The sequence below is a fragment of the Phyllopteryx taeniolatus genome, chromosome 16 (genome assembly GCF_024500385.1).
Source record: "Phyllopteryx taeniolatus isolate TA_2022b chromosome 16, UOR_Ptae_1.2, whole genome shotgun sequence".
NCBI lineage: Eukaryota > Metazoa > Chordata > Actinopteri > Syngnathiformes > Syngnathidae > Phyllopteryx > Phyllopteryx taeniolatus.
Genome location: NC_084517.1, coordinates 4,763,206 through 4,783,436, shown reverse-complemented (window position 1 = coordinate 4,783,436; position 20,231 = coordinate 4,763,206). Strand labels below are relative to the sequence as shown.

General features: G+C 44.8%; 1 protein-coding gene across 2 annotated transcripts in view; it reads left to right on the top strand.

Moving 5' to 3' along the window:
- The window catches only part of grin2ca (glutamate receptor, ionotropic, N-methyl D-aspartate 2Ca), a 55,621-nt gene that overhangs the window by 23,349 nt on the left and 12,041 nt on the right, over positions 1 to 20,231 (top strand). For both annotated transcript variants that reach the window (XM_061749840.1, XM_061749841.1), the window contains exons 3-6: positions 6,764 to 7,365; positions 12,684 to 12,798; positions 16,370 to 16,581; positions 19,056 to 19,224. In XM_061749840.1, the coding sequence (XP_061605824.1) occupies positions 6,764 to 7,365; positions 12,684 to 12,798; positions 16,370 to 16,581; positions 19,056 to 19,224 (1,098 nt within the window). The remainder of the gene's footprint in view (positions 1 to 6,763; positions 7,366 to 12,683; positions 12,799 to 16,369; positions 16,582 to 19,055; positions 19,225 to 20,231) is intronic.

Sequence of the window (20,231 nt, the reverse complement as noted above, 5' to 3'; positions counted from 1 at the left end):
CGGCGGCGCTCGTCCAGCGGCCGCCACCCGTCCTTGCTCCGGCGGCGCTCGTCCAGCGGCCGCCACCCGACCATGCTCCAGCGGCGCTCGTCCAGCGGCCGCCATCCGACCATGTTCCGGCGCCGCTCGTCCAGCGGCCGCCACCTGACCCTGCTATGGCGGCGCTCGTCCAGCGGCCGCCACCCGTCCTTGCTCCGGCGGCGCTCGTCCAGCGGCCGCCACCCGACCCTGCTCCGGCGGCGCTCGTCCAGCAGCCGCCACCTGACCCTGCTCCGGCGGCGCTCGTCCAGCGGCCGCCACCCGTCCTTGCTCCGGCGGCGCTCGTCCAGCGCCCGCCACCCGTCCTTGCTCCGGCGGCGCTCGTCCAGCGGCCGCCACCCGTCCTTGCTCCGGCGGCGCTCGTCCAGCGGCCGCCACCCGTCCTTGCTCCGGCGGCGCTCGTCCAGCGGCCGCCACCCGACCACGCTCCGGCGGCGCTCGTCCAGCGGCCGCCACCCGACCACGCTCCGGCGGCGCTCGTCCAGCGGCTGCCACCCGACCACGCTCCGGCGGCGCTCGTCCAGCGGCCGCCACCCGACCACGCTCCGGCGGCGCTCGTCCAGCGGCCGCCACCCGACCACGCTCCGGCGGCGCTCGTCCAGCGGCCGCCACCCAACCCTATTGCCTGGCCCCTGCATTACCATTGGGTTCGGCACCGTGGCCGTCCGCCTGAATGGCCCTGTAAAGACCCTGGTGCTTGGCGTCCTGGACGACCTCCTGACCCGCTCAGCCAAGCACCTCACCTCGGGTGGCCTGGATGGCCACCAGACTGACCTGAGGGGTGGACTCTGTACCCTCCTCCAGGCCCCCTTCCGCCCACCCTGGGTTGGTGACTTTTTGGTTGTTGTTTGGGGAACGTCTGGGATCCGTTCCTTTAGAGGGGGGGGTACTGTCATGGTCTGTGTTTTGGTTTGGGTTGTTTAGTTTTGTTCCATGTTTTCCTGTGTTCCATGTTTGTCGTGTGCTCATTAGGTTGTTGTGTCCACCTGTTCTCGTCTACTTTGTGTTGACCAATCAGCTCTCTCTAGCCACTCGTCTTGTCCAGGTGTTCCTCGTTGTCTCGTCAATTTGTTTGTATTTAGTTCCCTGGTTTCTTTCAGTTCTCGTCGGTTCATTGTCGTTGTCACATGTCTTGCCATGTCATAGTCGCCAGTTGTTTTTGTCATAGTCGCCTGTTGTTTTTGTCATAGTCGCCTGTTGTTTTATCATTGTGATTAAATATTATTATTTTGAGATTCCCGCACTCCTGCCTTGCCTCCCTGCTTCCCTGCAATTGGGTCCACCATGTTCTTGCCTTGCGTTCCTCGCCGTCGCCCTAACCATGTTCATGACACTGTTAAGACTTATAAAAGCGTTGTTTCGCTCTCCCACAAACAGCTGTTGGCAGATAATCGCCGCTTCACCACTCCTGTCTAACCCTCATCAGGTCCGACGGTCGCTAAGAGCTCGGCGTGCAAGCGGATGCTCCTAAAGGGAGTCGTCACACAAAATGTCGGGAGGTGAGATCTGAAGGAGTCTCCTGTGGTGCAAAGAGTTTTTTTGCCACTGTGAATGTAATCTGAGCATGGAGAAACTAAGATCTCCACTCAGTGGCTTTAATCTTCTTTAGGACTGTGGACTGTGGTCCATCTCGCTGTACTGAACTCAGAATCTAGCATTTTCTCCGCGCAATCGTGATGGGTTTGATTCTTGTCGAACAGCACACCAGAAATAGATACCGACTACCTCTTGGGAACACTTCATTCATTGGTAAATTCAGGATTATGCGCATCTGCCTCCTAAAACGCCGAATCATACAACTGCATTCAACTACAATGACTTTCCCATGCATTTGCGTAGTGTAGTGGTAGAGTCCGGCAAATTACAACGGATGCGCTTTGCTTGAATCCAACTATTACACTGTAATCAACTGTTGGACTCTAATTTGTTGGTCTATTTGGGACGACGCGCATCTGCTTCCTAAAACGGGGTGATCCGTAGACCCTTTCGTGCATCAGAGGCATAACAGTAGAAGCATTTATTCATGTGGGACTTTTAGACAGAACCGGTTTCCGTAGTATGTGGTCCTACAGTCATTGCAGTACCGCAATTCTGTACATACTGTAAATTACACTACTGTATAAAGCTAAACGTGCAAATGTAGAGTGATCATATTGTATAAGCATCACACTGTAGAATAGAATAGAATGGACTAAAGCTTTATTGTCACTGTCACATGAACAATGAACATTAGTTACACAGAGCCATACCTGTAGAAATAATCACATTAACATATTTCGATACCATCTCATGCCTTACACACTGCATATACTGTAGAGTACGCTACAGTAATTAGGTTGGTAATTACCGTTTATGCATTTCTTATGAGACGCAATCTACATTTTGTTGTTTTGTGACGTATAATGACCAAAGTTGAAATGAATCAAATCGAAATGGCCGTCGTAAAAGTGGCTAGTGACCGATCTCTGCTCCAATTCAAAGCACAACGGGTGGCTTGCGGCCATGCCCCGGGGCTGTCGCGTACCGTGCCATCAGTCAACTCCGCGTTAACCGAGTCTGACCGATTGCGCGAGAAGCTCGGCCCTGACGAAAAAGTCGACTTCTGACCCGAGAGGCTAATAAAGCGCATTGTGCACTGTCGCAGTCTCGCAGATACGCGCCAATGTACACCACTCAGCCTCCGGTGACACCTCCCTTACGCTCAACCATTTAACTGTTAACTGAAATTAATTTACTGTACTGGCACGCCTGAAAGATATAAATATGGCGCTTTTAATTAAGGAAAGAAATGAATGAAAAGCCGAGATAAGGTTCCCACTTTCCAGTTTGAAGTAACTTTCAAGACACAAAGGAACAATAGAATAGCACGGTACCTTGACTTTTGGAAATTGTTCGGTTGCACCCTTATTTGCAGGGGAAATCAAATCTTTGGGTTTTCAAGCCCAACTGATACAAAAACTTCAAACACAGACTGAGAACAGTCAAGGCGGAGCTTCTCAATTCATTTCGGTTACCAACTTGGTCACGGATCGACTCAAACTCGTAAGTCGAGGTGGCACTGTGCAATATACGGTGCTTGGAAGACATTTATCTTTCTATTTTCCTCTCGCGGTGGTTCAAAGGGAGCGAGAGGCCGAGCAGAGTCGGGAAAGCGGGTGCATTAAGCGGTGACGTCGAGACTCGTAAGATGCTCATACATCACCGAGCGGCCTCTCGAGGACACGGAGGAGCCGGGCGGAACAAGATCACAGACCCGCTCGCAGTCTCGGGGTACTTGACCCCACTCTCGCCCGAGTCGTGAGGTCAAGATCGGCCGGCGGCTTTTAGAACACAACCGTTCAAGAGACGCTAAGAAAGTCCTAGACGAAAGAGAGAGATGTGCACGCAATCTACTCATAACTCATAGTACGACAGCAATATTCCACCATTTATCAAACACTCTAATCTCTACCTTTTGACAATTGACCCACTGTCCCGAGGCTACATCCATATGTACGTGGATATTTTTTCCAAGACATATTCCTGGCAGTTTTTGCTTTATTTTGGAGTGATTTGACTTATCTTTCAAGGCTAGCAGATTATTGTGTTCTGCGACAATATAAGCACAGAACTTACCAAAAGAAAATTCTAGACTCTCCTCTTTGTTTCATCAAAAATGCCGGTGTCTGTTGAAAAAGCGGAGAAAAGGAGCTTTTTGTGGCATGAAACATGTCAAGCACAACAGTGACTTTGACGCCTTTGTTCCACCTCATATTATCCAATGACAAAAACAAGACTGAGAATGGGCTTTGGACGGCAAAATAACGTATTTACAGATATAGAACTGAAACGCATCAGTGTGCCATCAGTGTGGCATTTTAACATGGCGTTCCCCACTGACTCCATGAACCGCGTCATCTTTTCTCATGATCGTGACACACTTTCTACTACCTTCCGTGACACATACTCTGTTTTTATCAGACATATACATACTCTGTTCAGGTTTGAAGTGTCTAAACTTGTCCGTCGACTTAATTTTTCTGTTCTACTCAAATTCTGTTCTGATTTCAAATCCAAAGTGATTCAGCGCCACCATCTGTTAATCCTCACAGTTTAATTTCGCAGACGAGCCGGGCGAGACCCTCTTCCCTGTCGATCCATTGAAAAACAGACTTGATTAACATATACATCGGTGGCAGTAAACTGATGGATTCCACTCGATGAATATAGACGTCGATGGCAGTGAATGACTGGCTAGTACATCCCCATGCCCGACATGGCAAAAAAAAGCGTTGTCACATCGAGCCGTACCTCACAATGACATGCATCCTGGTCACAGTGGTTGTCCATTTATATTCAAACAGTATACCAAAATCTCCTTGTGGATTTAAAAAATACACACCGCATATGTCAGCGGACACGGTGGAGAGTTCATCAAGTCCTCGAGTCACCCAGACACTACACAATTTGGCTGTTCAACTTCGTAGAAAATTAATCCGACCTGTCAGCTTCATTTAGGACAGTAGCCATGGCGTTTGCCATTTTAATATTGTTTCTTTCCAAAGTGCTGGTGGATTCGTTTGGAGACATTACCAAAGATGGGAGACTTGAGACTTAAGTCAGCAAGTTTAGGACTTGGGACTTGCTTGGCTAAAACTAATGAAAGCTTTGACTTGCCTTTAACTTAGAATTCATGAGTCTCGACTTGACTTAGACTTCAGCTACATGACTTGACAAATCTTGTCTGTTGACAACCGAAAAGCTGCAAAAAAAAAAAAAGTTAGCTTTTTGTGTCCTGTGCGCCAAACTGGTAAGTATGCTAGGACGCGGAGTGCAAAGGCCAATTCATCGAGCAAGAATCATGGCGGGAGCTCCCATGATTATTGCATTTGGGTTCAAGGATTATGTTTTAATGAAATCGTAATAAACACACAGACGCACACGGTTTGGTTCACACAGGAACTGGTTTTGCGACCAGTAATAAAATCATGTGATTGTGAATGTGTTATTACTACGGGTGTAACGGTTTTGGTTCACGTTTGGTACAACAGGAAAAAGCAACAAAAAGTCCCAAATGCATAATTTTGTTTTTTCAGCAGGCAGTAGTGAAAGTAACAGTTTGCTCAATATATTGTCATTCTCAATGAGATTACTTGATATAAGTGTATATATATATATAATATATAAGTATATATAGTCATTATGCACCAATTAAAGGTAATCAAGCTTTGTTCTATTTCCAGGTTTTTCTACATTCTTTGTAGTCAGGGCAGATCTGTTTGCAGACGTCACCCGCTGTTGAGAAAACCCTCTCGTTGGGCACTGCGGTGGCAGGTATAGCCAGTTAACACTATGCCAACACGGCTCGATTAGGATGAACAGATTTATTAGCCTTCTGCCAGGCGAGAGGGTTGGAATCGACAGAATTGTACTCGTTTGCCGTGTAGGCAAGCACTTCGTCCTTCAACTGCTGCTTCAAATCGGGCTGATTTCTGGTCAGGTTGAAAGAATGGGCTAAGAGGTTCTGCCTATCGCCTGGCTGCGCTGATCTGATCGGCACACACGACGCCGTCTAGTGTGCGTTAGCCTCTTCGACGTGTTTCCACGGTTGGCAAACAGTTTTAGACGCGTTACCGCTACTTTGTCTGGAGTGTAGATACAACAATGAATGCAAGCGAATTTGTCATATGACTGTGTGTGAATATATGTTGTGACTGACTGACTTGACTGAAGACTTTACTTACCCAAAGTAATGACTTGACTCGAAATGTGGTAGGGACTCGATTTGAGTTCCTTCATTATTATTTACCACAGTCACTCGGGACTTGCTTGAAGGTTTAAACTTGATAATTACATAATTTGGGTTTATTTCCAACGGTGGAACTGATTCCTTCTGAAACTCCATCTCTGAGGAATATGTGAGATTCGGTAAAAGACCACTCGAGGTTTTGCTTCAGTCGCAGTGCTTTAGGTCACATCATTTTCCGCAAAAATGTAACATTATAGTCGTACCCCAAGGTCAGATGGAAAACTGAGGCCTGCCACATGGATGGTAGCATTTAATATATGCACGTTCCCTCATGTTTTCCTGGCAAAAGTGAGACACGTGCTTTAGGTGATGAATAAGTCTGGAGCTCCAGGAGCACTTAGGCACGTGTGGACGGCCAAGAGTCACTTACAAGATGAAGGAGAGCTTCTCGCTGAACATTACTGGACAGAAATTGAGTGTTTATTTGGCTTGTTGATGAACAGCAATTGCATTAACTACTGGATGAATATTTTATCAAGACCAGTGGTTGGAAATAACAAACTACATATACTTCCTTACTGTACTTAAGTAGATTTTTCAAATATCTGTACTTTACTTGAGTACTTATCTATCTTTGAGTGTTTGTCTATCTTAGGTTCGCCACAACAAGCTAAGATTGGCTTCTCCCCCAAATACAGTTCTTCGAACTACGACGATGACATACTTCCTTGACATCGATTCCTTTCACTTCAACATTGATGAGCAAAATCCTTGAAGACCCCTTACAATGTCTCCAAAAGGGGGCACTCAGTCCTCATGCAAACGCCAATGATTGACCTCCCACGATGCCAACAGAAAACCATTTCCAATCACGTAGCATGTCTTTGTAAATGCCACCGCCACCGTATGGCTGCACATGTTGCACATACCATAAAGGGCTACTGAGTGTGAGTACTTTTTTCTGCCTCTGCTCTGGACATGTTTTTCTTCCCGCAGGCGGAGGGCTCCAACTTCCTGCAGCTGGGCTCATCCATCGAGCAGCAGATCAACGGCATGTTCAAGGTGATGGAGGAGTACAACTGGGACAGCTTCGTGGTCATCACCAGCCTGTACCCAGGCTGCGAGGGCTACGTGAATTACGTTAAGGCCTACATCGATACCAGCTACTTCATATGGGAGCTCCAGGATGTTCTGACATTCGACATGTCCGCCGACAACACCAACGATATCCGAGCGCGACGACTGCTGCAGCAGATCGACGCCCAGGTGCTCCTGGTTTATTGTTCCCATGAAGAGGCCCAGTATCTCTTCACCATGGCCGCCGAAGCCGGACTGGTGGGGCCCGGCTACATCTGGATTATTCCCAGCTTGGCCCTGGGCAACCCGGACATGCCGCCGCCCGACAGTTTCCCCGTGGGGCTCATCAGCGTCATCACTGACCGCTGGAGGATGAGCCTGAGAAAGAGGGTACGGGATGGCGTGGCCATCGTGGTGAAAGGCGTGCAGAGTTACCGCAAGCAGAGGGGCTTCTCTCCGGAGGGACAAAACGACTGCCACAATCCCGTCAAGACCGTGGCTACCAACGACACGCTCTTCAGGTAAGCACAAGACTGAAGTGTGTCATGGGAATGGATCAGAAAACGCCGCCACATGTGATCAGATAATGTCAGTTGAATTGGCAGAAACGTGAAGGTTTTTGGGCTAACACTGATTGCTATTTGGAACTGTTCCATAATTCCTTCCACTTTGTCTAAGGCCGCATGTCCAGCTGAAGAAAAACAACCCTGAAGCATGATGCTGCCAGCACAATGCTCCTTCAGGCTCGCGCTTGAAAGCACAAAAAAGTCAGGAAAAGCCTAGTACAACATCTGAACTTCATTTGGTCTTAATCAGAGACACTTTAAACAGTGGCAGCTGAGTGCTGGCTCACATTTAACATGAGTTTGAATGTGACTGGTCAATTCTGATCTGAACGCAACCACATCACAGTTATAAGCGGGTGTGCACACTTGTGCAACCACATTATTTCAGTCGTTTTATTTTATTTCCAGTCTTGAAAAAAATAATTCAATTACTCAACTAAATTTTACAGGTTATAGGTCACATTAGTGGTTGAAATGAAAGCTTTTTTAAATGATTTATCTTGGCAATTTCTATCGGATGTAAAGGTTCCCCACAAAGACATCCGTTCCCCGCTGCTCTCCCGACTCCCTGACACAGTAATTCCAATTCCACTATCGCACTTAACTTGCCAACAAAAGACTTGATCAAATCAACACCAACGACAGTGAAGATCCATTTAGGGAAACAATCTGAGACACACCAGAAGTGCTCTTTTTACTGTCAAGAGGGCAGCTGAATACAAACTGTTGGACTGCGTTAAGCCCAGGGACTATCTGTGAATGGGTGCAAACTCCAAATCATAAATTTGCAATGAAATTGTGGCAGGATGTTTATTTATGTGGCAAGTCATTCATGAATTTGAAAGTGAGGCTCTCAGCGAAGGGCTCATTCATGTGCATGTTTGGATTGAGTCGGGCTGCACACGCACGCACGCACGCACACACACACGCACACACACACTCACACACGGAGAGCGAGCGAGTCACATCCAATTGGTTTATGGGATACCGATCGGGGCCGGGAAAGGGTCAAGGAGGGACCGAGGAAATTGATTGACTCCACTAGGAATCATCGTTGGAATGATATTTGCTCAGACGTGCTGTTAATACATTTTGGGAGATAAACCTACTTAAGTTATTTTTGGTGGTCTGTCATTTTTTTTTTTTTGCTCAGCTGTCGTGACACCCGCTCAAGCGACTCTTATTTCCAAAAAGCGATTAGCAAGTTGATTCCCACTAAGAAATAGACAACAAGAGCGGAATCACTTCGAGGGCTGCAGCTATCAATGATGAATCGAGTCGTCGGCTAAAAATGTACTTTATTAAACGACAATACCAAAATATACAAAATATGCATGTAGGGTTTTTTTTACTACTTGTGATCCGCATACTGAGTCTGACGTTCTATACTGTAGCAAAAAATCGTTTTACACTTGAAACTACGTGAGTCGCGGGATGCACATGTCATAGAAACAATGAGTCCCAACCCTGGAACAATGAGTCCCTGCAATTTATCCTCATGGAATACAGATACAGTAATCCTCTGCTATATCACAGTTCTTGCTTGGCAGTCCCGCTATATTGCAGATTATTATTGCAGTTCTTTTAGACTGTCTGTACAATATTTTTGTTCTATTCTAATAAAAGTAGGGCTCCATTTCACAATATGAGCAAGTAAATCAAAAGACAAAGTTATACGTGTTCAAATAAAGAAAAAAAATTTGAATTTCCCCTTTTCATGTTTGCCATTTGGACACAAGAGTGAAGTCTCAAACAATTTGACCTATTTTGATTTAATACATCTTAACAACTGAACCATTTTAGAGATTATGTTTGTTTAAAACCTTTGTTTTGGTTCATAATGGCATTTCACATGTATGCACTTTTAATAAGTGTTCCCAGTGGAAACTTCCCAATGATAAGTACAAACAAAAATGACACCGATCGTTCCATTTTAAGCAGCGTTTGTTCCAAATGTTCTCTTGCTTTTTCTGATCTTGCTCCGTCTTTTACTAAACTCTTTTTTTGGGCCGTAAGGGGACCGCTTCTGATTCCAGACGCGGACTGCGGTCCGCCTGTTAGTGAAACTGTTTTAAACGATGTCGCCACGATCGCGCGAGCCAGAGCGAGCTGTTTAGCTCCTTAGCTCGCTAGCTAGTTAGCTCCCGGGCTAGCAAATGTAACAAATATTTAACTTTCCCTAAAGTATACCCAGTTGTGTGCATGCACATAAAAATTGATCAAGTCCGGTGAAAAAAAATCTCTGTTGTATTTTTGAAACACTGATGAGTCCTCCTCTGCCTCTGATTGGCTGTCGTTGGCTCTGATTAGCCTGTTGAGTCCCAGCGCGTCAGTTCTGGCCTATGAATGGGCTCCTTACGTATTATTTTCGTACCGTTTGTTCAATAAAGCGATTGAAAGTGATTGTCACCACCTGTGGAAGGACCTTTCCCACCTGTGGAGGGATTACAATTCATTCTAACTCGCGGTGGTAGGGTATATTCAATTAGCTAACGATGTTTACGTGACCGTAGACGTGCCGTTGTGTAAGCCAGTTGTGCTTTGCGGTAGACAGATTACACTTGATTTTCTTTTAGTGTAAAATGATCCCAAATTTTGGCCATTTTGTGTATTGCAAGACATTCATTTATTTGTCCAACACTTCTTCTTGTCACGTTTTTGGTGTCCTGCTGCAGATTTATGGCCACGCTCTAGTCCCTTAAACTGTGTCCTCACCCGCTGCCATCCATCTCATCACGCCTTCATACGTCTGAGACGGCGGAGCAATCGAGTGTAGGGGGCGGGGGGGGGGGGGGGGGGAGTGGGTGGTCGGTGGCGACAGACAGGTGTGGCCTGTCCTCAGAAATCCTAAAAAAAAAAAGAGGTCCGATATCGTCTGTAGCAATGAAATAATTATAACTGTACAACCAGTGTCGGTTAGAAGACTGAGCATCGAGAAATAAAACTACAGTGTGGAACATGGAGAAAATCAGATCAGATAAAGCAATTCCTACAGAAACACCCCGAATTGGTCGGCAGCCAATCGCAGGGAAATAAATGGATCAATGGAAATGGAAACAGAAATGGATTCTGGAAAAGCGAGGATTCTGGGAATGTGTACAAAATGCTTGCCCAGATATCCCGAATGATCTGAATATTTCGATGTGTGAACGTTTGCTCTTCAGTTATCACCGTATGCAGCAGAAACCATATTTTGTATTCAGACAAGGTTGTTCGGGGGACACTTCTCTGGTGGCATCTCCATAGGGGAGACAACTTTACCTTGTGTGAAGCCGAACTGTCCATGAAAAAAAAAAAAGTGGAAACGACGGACTATTATCCCAGGCTTTGATTCCGTACCGATCCCTCTTGAAATAACCCAGCGGGCACAATTTGAGCAGCTGCGTACTGAAGGTCGAGCATACAGAAGAAAGCTCTTCCTTTTGGCTTTACTGTCTTACATTCTTGCACATCAAACATTAACAACCCCGACTGTGCTCGCTCCATTCCTGTCTGGATAATGAATCGGTTAACCTGTCAATTGGATTATCACAGATTACCCGACTGAAGGGGCTTTTCGCCGACGCGCGCGCACTTTCATCACCTCCGCTGGAGTGATGGAGGAGGTGCGAGAGCGGCACAGCGGGTCTAATTTAACGGGTGTGGAAGTGATGAAAACAAGCGATCAAAGGAGGCCTACAAAGCGGAGGAACTGAAGTTTTAAATACAATATTGTTGCAGAATCCAGACGGAAATAACTGTCACGAATTTACATCAGAATAGACAAAGAATCTTTTTTGTTTTTTTTTATGTGACCCTGGTCCACCGCTTCTGGAGTTCTAAAGGTTTAAACCTGGAGTATGTAGCTATTTTTGGGTTTAAAAAAAAAAAAAAAAAAAAAATCACCCATGCCACTACTACAGAAGATAACACAATGCCGATGAAGCCGATCAGCTCCAATATTATTTATATTTAGTGAATGCCTGATTCCTTTCCCGCGCTGGCCCAATTTGTGGAGGATCGAGAATGACGTAGCGGAAATGACGACACGGAAATTATCCATTTTATTGAGCACGGAGCTCGGCGCCTTGTCTGTTGCGAAAAGCTCACTCGACATATTTTGGGGTGTTTCTGTAGCAGAAAAGAATCAATTGACTTTTTGGGGAACATTTTTGCGTGCTATTTCATCCAAAAAATCTGGTCAAGTCAAACAGTATAACTTCTTTTTCAACACATCTCCTCAACCGTTTCATTTCATTTGTTAAAAACATCCACCAATAAGCTCGGACAAGCCCAAATTTGGGTTCCAAGTCAATGCGTCCAAATGACCATGACAAACGTCACTTGCTCTAAAAAGTCAATTTAAATAGCTCAAAAAGTGTAAGTAGTAGAATACGTCATGTTCTTTGGTAATCAATTTTTGGGTGTGTGAATTTATTTTTATGGAGGATTTCAAAGTAAGATGAGGATTTAGAATGCACGGTTAAAAGATTTTATTTCACTGTCGAGAGGAAACGGACGTTTAACTCATTCACTGCCAGCCACGTTCAAATCCACATATTGTCAGCCGTTTTAGAGCATTTTGAATATGTAATGTAAGAACCGAACCTACCCAAACAAAGAATGTGTTTCTACCTTTTTCCATTCTTTGGTGATCAGCGGGAAAACATGGGTTGATTTCAACAAAGCACAGCTTTCTGGCCAAAAAGCAGAGAAAACATCTCAAACTATATATTTTTTAAAAACAACTAAGAAAGGGCTTTTGACCGCAAATAATCATTTATTTACAGATATACGATTCACCACATGGCTCGAGTTGAAGGTTGTTTTTTTTTTATTTTTTTGACATTTTTTTTCACGATCGCGACACGCACTGTCTACAACTTGCCGCGACACATACTCCGTTTATACCATACATATATGTCCTCTGCTCGAGTGTTAGGTATCTAAACCTGTCCGACTTCCAACGTGTTGAGATTTGACTTCCTCGCAATCAACGTGACAAGCTGAGATTCTCCCCAAAGTCTTTATATCGTTAACTTATATATATATATATATATATATATATAAAATACTGCAACAAATGAATGGACTCTTAATAACGTAAATGCTCGGTGGTTCTGATTGAATAATGGAGTGTCATACTTTGCCCAGCCTTGGTCTAAAGTCGGGTTTATAAGACTGACACCTACTACACCTCCTGCACGCTAAACAGGAAGCAGCGAACATTGCTCCTTTTGTTTTTGGGTCACTGACTTGGCTTCCCCTGAGGGCTTTCTTCTATCTTTTTGCAGGCACATGCTGAACGTCACCTGGGAGCACAACGACTTCTCCTTCAACGCCAACGGCTACCTGGTGAACCCGGCAATGAACATCATCACTCTGGACCGAGAGAGGCAGTGGGACAAGGTAATGAACGTTCACGGCCGGCGAGTTTCGGGAACGAGTCGGCTTCTACTGAGCCGCAGTGGCGGTGATTTCATTCATCGGCGATCTGGTTATTGAGGCTCGTTAGAGGCTGCGCTCACGCCATCGAAGCACTTAATGAAGGATCGTCTGACACTGGCACAATTCTACCCGTCCTCACACTTGAGCTCGCTAACTTTTAGAGGTGGGGGAGTACATCGCATACGGTATGAGCAAGTCTCGGGTCTTAACCTTCAAGTCCCAAGTTACCGTGGCGAAAATCAAGCAAGTCAAGTCGAGGCCCTGCTACATTTCCAGTCGAGTCATGACTCGCGTTAAGCAAATCATAAGTCAAGTCATACAGTCTTGCTGAGTCACTGCATGTATAGTATTCGCTTTACTTGTGTTAGTTCGCGGTCTGCACAGTGTCAGATTCTCACTGTACGAATATTGCGGTTTCACGGTATCACAGTATTGCAATTACGACTTCAAAATGTATTGTTTTGAAATGCTTGGGGAAATGAGTTTATTTTTAAGCAACATATAGAACAGGGATCTCAACCACCCCCAAAATACTTAAGAGTATTTTTAAGTACTGTCCATGAAAAGCAAAATAATGTATGTACAGTACTGGATTAAATAAAAATAAATAAATAAATAAATAAACTTGAAACAGTTTGTATGCATAGATATGAGCTTCATTCACATACCGAAAGTTTGATTTTATATCATGTTTTAAATGTAGTGTTGATTTGTACTTTTAATTCGGTGATTCTTTCGCATACCGCGAGAGAGAGTCGGCGGTACTCATCCCACGCCAAAATTCAAAAGAAAAGAAACAATTGCATTTTTAAATAAAATCAAAATTTAGTGCAACAATAAATTAAAAAAAACATGCATTTGCCATTCTCTCTCTTTTTCTGCATTTTTTTTTTTAATCAAAGACATAATCCTTGATTTAAACGTATTCATCTTCAGAGCACTCTGACAGTACACGCAAGGTCACATGCGCACAGCAACTTCAACATAAACAGCCGCAGGTTTGCCAACGTTAATGATGTCACGTCAGCCAATTTGGCCGTGACTAATTTCACCTTTAATGCGTTATGAACTTTCAATATGACAGCTTAAGGAATAAGATAACATGTTGAGTACAAATCGCACCAGAAAACAAGTCTGCCCTAAACGGATCGAAGCAGCTTATGTTTTGAATTGGCCTTTCGAGGCAAGGCTTGCATTTTCAAAGTAGGGTGAGATGAGGTCATGCTATCTATCTATCTATCTATCTATCTATCTATCTATCTATCTATCTATCTATCTATCTAGCTATCTAGCTATCTATCTAGCTAGCTAGCTAGCTAGCTAGCTAGCTAATCAAAAGACAAGCTGAGATTCTCCCCAAAGTCTTTATATCGATAGCTAGCTAGCTAGCTTTCTTTGATTACAGGAAGTGGTGTTGACACTCGGGTTTGAAGCCAGGTTTAGGATTTCAAATCTGGGTTAGACTTTCAAAATAGAGTTTAAATCCAGGATTAGTGCTTCAAAATATGGTTTCAAGTCTGGGTTAGAGTTTCCCACAAGGGGTAGGGTTCCAAATTTGGATTTCCTGTCCTGTGTTAAAGGTAACCTACAAAATGTGTTGGCTTCCGCGTGGTACGAAAGACTCAACCAGGGTTTCACGTCTAACACTTAGATGGCGCTGACTGAATATGCAAAGCCACAACGGTTTTTGCAGAGGCGCGTGAATGTCCCGCTTGCAATTGGCCAGGGGAAGTCGAGAAGAAGACCGAAAGCGAAGAACTAGCCAGGCACAGACTCAGCGTTTCAATGACTCCCTGCACTGGTTGTCGCTCAGTCAAGGACGCATCTGCAATTGAGATCCGTGTCTGAGGAAAAACCGCAGGGACGCCATCGTTTTCATCTCAGTGTATTTTGCAGCCGTTTGAAATTCGGCTGGACTCGATTGAGAGGCGCAGAGGTAAATAGCGGAGCCGATCGGCGTGACTCACGGCAAACATCCGCAGACAATCGCATGTTTGCTCGCCCTTTTCCTGCAGCTACCTCGTGATTTCTCTTCATTGAGTTGGTTGAGCGCTCCCGTCGTGGTGCATGCCCTCTTTGCGAAAAAAACAAACCAAAAAAAAGTCGTTTGACGGTCAAATTAAGACGGCAACATTCATCATGCTGACATCTTATTCAGCACTAAACTAAACGTGACCGCATTCGGTTACTCGCTGCCTGGTTTCAGTGTGCCGGTTCTCAAAATGGGGTCGCTTGGGGATCCGTAAAAATTATTTGCAACAAATTATTGTCGCATTATTTACAAAATTGCATACCTCCATTTTGGCACCGGACATTTAACCAATTACTTCTCCATACTTTCGCTTTTGGCTAATTACAAGCTCTGACTTTCATCAGAACACAGTGGTACCTTGAGCGCGCCAATTTACAAGATGTTCGAGTTACGAGCTAAAATTTGAGTTTGATATTTGAGTTTGCATTTGCGCTTGATAATACAAGTTCATTTCAATACATACTTTTTGATTATGTTCTCATAAAGTAGTAGTAAAAACAACAAAATGGTGGGTTTTTTTGGGGGGGGGCAGTGCTTACATGAATGGCATTTCAATTCCCTTCAATGGGGAAAATTGAGTGAAGGTACTCTGTATTACGACTTTATCTTGGGAAAATATGAATATTGTTGTAAGATTATGACTTCATCTTGGGAAAGTAGTCTTTATAGAAAGATTAGGATTTTGTCTTAAAAAAATATCGCCCCTCCTCTCGTGGCACTGAAAGCTTCAATTCCACGTCTTAATTATGCATTCAGCTCAATTCCCCCACCGCGAGCAATTAGAATTAGCTAAACGATTGTTGCGTGGCGCTTAAAATTGCCAGGGCACTGACCCAAAAATAAATTTCCTCTGAAGTGTCCACAAACGGCGGCCAAGTCCTTACACACAAACCTTGCAAGGATGAGCGATAACGGCGGGAAATTGGGGACGGGTGCATTAAGATGGGAGAATGTGATAAAATGGCGTTATGCAGGTGCATCGTCAGCAGTTTCATCCGGCTCACTCCGGACGAAAAGGCGTCATTGCTCACATGTGTCTCCACTTTATTTGGGCTCTAAAAGGCGGCGTAAAAAAAGATTGATTGCGTCTAACTGTTTGGATTGGGCCTTTTCCAAAGAGACATTACTTTTTACGCCGCGGTAGTGGTAAGACCCAGGGTTCGGGTTGCAAAGTAGGTCTTGGGTTATCGTGCAAAGCTACAGGTTTCACAACGAAGTCTTGTAAACAATGAACAATTATGACGAGGACTATCAGTACTTACTTTCTCCGCGATAAACCCTGTTTGCCAGAGGAAACAAATCTTGAGATTGAGTCCGCCTTGTTTTGTGAGGAAATGGTTGTGGCCAAAAAAGAAAAGTCAGGAAATTTTCGAGATGAGTGACTGCACGCATTTCAGGGAGACAATATCAATGAACTGCGCCAAAGAATGGCAATATCCAATCCAGGGTTTTAAAGTATGGTTTGCAATGAGGGTTTCAAGCCAGGATGTTCCTTTTCAGGTGGGGACTTACGAGATGAGTATGCTCCAGATGAGGTACCCAGTGTGGCCCCGCTATGGCTCCTACCTGGAGCCCGTGTCCGACTACAGGCACCTGACAGTGGCCACGCTGGAGGAGCGCCCCTTTGTCATCGTAGAGGCCGTGGACCCCTTGACCGGGACCTGCGTCAGCAACACGGTGCCGTGCCGACGACAGTCCAACAAGACCGAGGCGTAAGTACCGACGCTCGACACATCTTAGGGAGTAGGGAATGAGTCAATGATTGTGAATGCTTTGACTGCGTTCGCAATCATTCACTAATCACTATGTAGGGATTCGTAGAGGGGAGGGACCAAACCCTGAATAGCGAAGATCCACGAATAATTGGTACCCCTCCCAAAACGAGTTTGTCATTGCATATGGATGCCACAAGTACTGGAACGGGCAGAGCTCGTTAAAACGGACAGGATCATAAAGCATCAACGGCAATCATCAAAGCATTTACACAATCTTGAACCATTGTTACATAAAGTGTAAACTCCTAATTATCAACTATTCGCGACTCAACAGACCAACGCGGCTCCTGAAACTCTGTGCCTGCTGGTCAGTGGTTGGTGCCCCTCCACCGCAACTCCGCCTCTGTCATCGCCCGAGGAGTTCGTCATCGATTTTGCAGAGAATCATTTGTAGTTGACTAAAAGTGTTATTATCATCTGTGTCATTAAAGTCTCCACACGTGCACGGCTGACCCATATAGCTTCCGGAAGGTATATGTCAGGCTGGCAGAGTACAGTATCGGACCATTTTTACCAGTACCGCAATACCCGATACTGGTATCTTGGTTTGTGAAGCACTTTTTTATGTCTTTTTCGGTATGAAAAGTGCTACATAAATAAAGGTTTGATTAATTGATTGATATAACAGTAGCGTTTGCTACAATTAATCATATAATCAACAACTAATCGATTAAAATGGTCCAAATCAGAAATCGGAGAATATTTTCTCCTGAGAGGCGGAACTTTGGAGGATTTGGATACTTTGGAAAACATTTTTGCCAATCTTCTGAAATGTTACAGACCAAACCAGTCCCTAAATCATGGTCAATTTATGTTTGTGCATTTTCCAAATTGTCAATTTGAAATAATGTCCTGTTTTTGAATAATGGTGTGGAAATTAAAACAATTGTTTGTTGCAGCCCTAAATCAAAGCAAGTATTGGAGGGCAAAATTCTTCTAGAGCATGACTATAAAATACTCAAATGTTTTGTTTATCCGGACCCAACTGATACCCCCCGCTCAAAGAAACTGAACCACGGGGAATACATTTTGTTAATGATCACAGGAGAATTTGGGAAGTTTGGATACATGCTGATCAACATCCTCTAACGGATGACAAAATCCCCAAAAGGGAAATGTGATGATGATGAACAGCTTTTTGAGATTCACAGTCAGCTCATTAAAAGCCCACATGAGACCGCTGCTTGAACATCATCACCGCACGAGCCCGCGAGTTTTCCGGTGCATTAACATCCGTCCGTCTTAATTGAGTTCCCTATCCTATGTGAACGTGCCATTGGGCGCGAAATGAAGAGCTTCCTCCCCTTCCATTGGCGTCATATCGCCCACGTAGATGTGTGAGACTCTTAGGCCGCTGGCGGAGCATTAACGTGGAGGTTGTTCTTCATTAATGGGATCACGTTCCTTCACTGTTATGGAAGGCGGTCGCTGGTTTCAAATGGCAATATCGTGTCAAACAAGCCGGCGCTAGATATGAGTCAGTGGAGCGGTTTGCATGTTTGCGTTTGAAAAGGAAAAGGTCTGAGCGGTGGAGGCTGAAATGGCTTTCCGGGAGGACTGGCGCTAAGCGGGAAGGCGCCTGCGGTTTTTGGGCCGCCGGCCAAGCGTCCATGTTTGAAGAGTCATTTCCGAGGACGTGTGGCTCATACAAACAATCTGCGAAACACACCGCTCGGCTTCAAGCGCCTTTTTGTTTTGGGTGGTGAAAGTCAACTTTTTGAAATGAAGGCGAACTCAAATTGTTCTCAATTTGCCCATCTGTCTAGTGCTTCGAATTGAGTCGCAATGGGACAACATCTCGAGGACATGTTTAACGTCGAGGGAGACCCCCTGGAAAGGGCCAATATGGCAGACTTGGGTCTGTGTCTGTCTTTTCAGGGATGGCTTCCTGAGACTTTTTTGTGGGTCTACTCAAGATGGACGTGCAAACAAAATTTCACGTTGCGAAGTGAAACTGAATTTTCTTCTTTTTTTTTGAGTCAGGGTTAGGTTGTGAAATTTGGATTTCAAAACTAACTTAGTGTGTCTAATTAGTGTTTCAAGTCAGGATTAGGGTTTCTAAGTAGATTTTCAAACCGAAGTTAGGGTTTCAAGGCAGGGTTTGGGTTCTGAAATAGGGTTTCAAGCCAGGGTAAGAGTTGTAAAGTAGGGTTTGAAGCATAGGTTAAAATTTGTAAGTGATGAAGGCGTGCGCAGTATTGAATATCAACATGTATTTGTTAGCTTGTCAGCTAATTGCACCATGTTGACTTCGAGGTGATAAAAGACAGATCCAGGAACAGCAGAGGTCAATAATTCCAACCGCTCGCACGTGCCGCAATCAATCGATCGGAAAGTAAAGATTTCCCCCGCTTGTAACGAGCGCCATTCATCACGAGCGGCACTCACGTTAACCCGTTGTGCCGCTGCAGCATCGTGGGCCACACGGAGCCGTACACCAAGCTGTGCTGCAAAGGCTTCTGCATCGACATCCTCAAGAAGCTGTCGCGCAATATCAAGTTCTCCTACGACCTCTACCTGGTCACCAACGGCAAGCACGGCAAGCTGGTGCGTGGCATCTGGAACGGCATGATCGGCGAGGTAAGTAGCACCTTCCGCTAAGGCCCCACAAGGCATTCATTTGAGCCATTCCTTCAAGTGTATTTGTCAGGAAGATTTTTTTTTTCCCCCGTGATTTTTGTTTTTGTTTTTAATTTAGCTATTTATTTTAAACATTTCAAAATATATTAAATAGTGAAAATATGCAAGAGTGAAACTCTGCAAGTGATTCATGTCTCCCCCCCCGAAAAAAGGTCTATAATAAAATGTTGGCAAATCACTTATGTCTAAATGAAGCTCCTCAATTCACTTCAACATAGTTCCTTAGGACCAACATGCCAGAAAATGGTGGCCAAGCAATACTTTATCTAAATGAGGCACCTCAATTCAATTCAACATAGTTCCATGGCACCAATGTGCTACAAGATGGAGCCAAAGCAGCACTTATTTGTCAATAAAACTCATTTCATGTCAACATAGTTCCTCGGTACCAACATAGCACAAAATAGTGCTTTGCCACTTTCACTTTTATCTAAATGAAGCTCCTCAATTCACTTCATCATAGCCCCTTGGTGACAAAAGATGCCACATGAAGGTGTCAAAGCACTAGTTTTGTCTAAATGAAGCTCCTCAATTTACTTTAACAGAGTTCCTTGGCTCCAAGATGCCACAAGATGGTGACAAAGCACTACTTTGGTTTCAATGACACTCCTCAATTCAATTCAGAGTTGATCCTTGGCACCAGCCTGCCACAATATGGCCGCAAAGCACGACTTTTTTCTAACTGAAGCGCCTCAATTCACTTCAACATAGTCGCTTGGCGACATAATGCAAAGCACAACTTTGTCAAAATAAAGCTCCTCTGTTCCCTTGAACATATAGTTGCTTAGCACAAATGTGAAACAGTATGGCGGAAAAGCACTACTTTTATCTAAATGAAGCGCCTGCATTTACTTCAGTGTAGTTCCTTGGCACCAACATGCCCCAAATAGCACCAAAATAATACTTTTATTGCGTCGGCCTCAACACAAAAAATAGTGAATACGGTC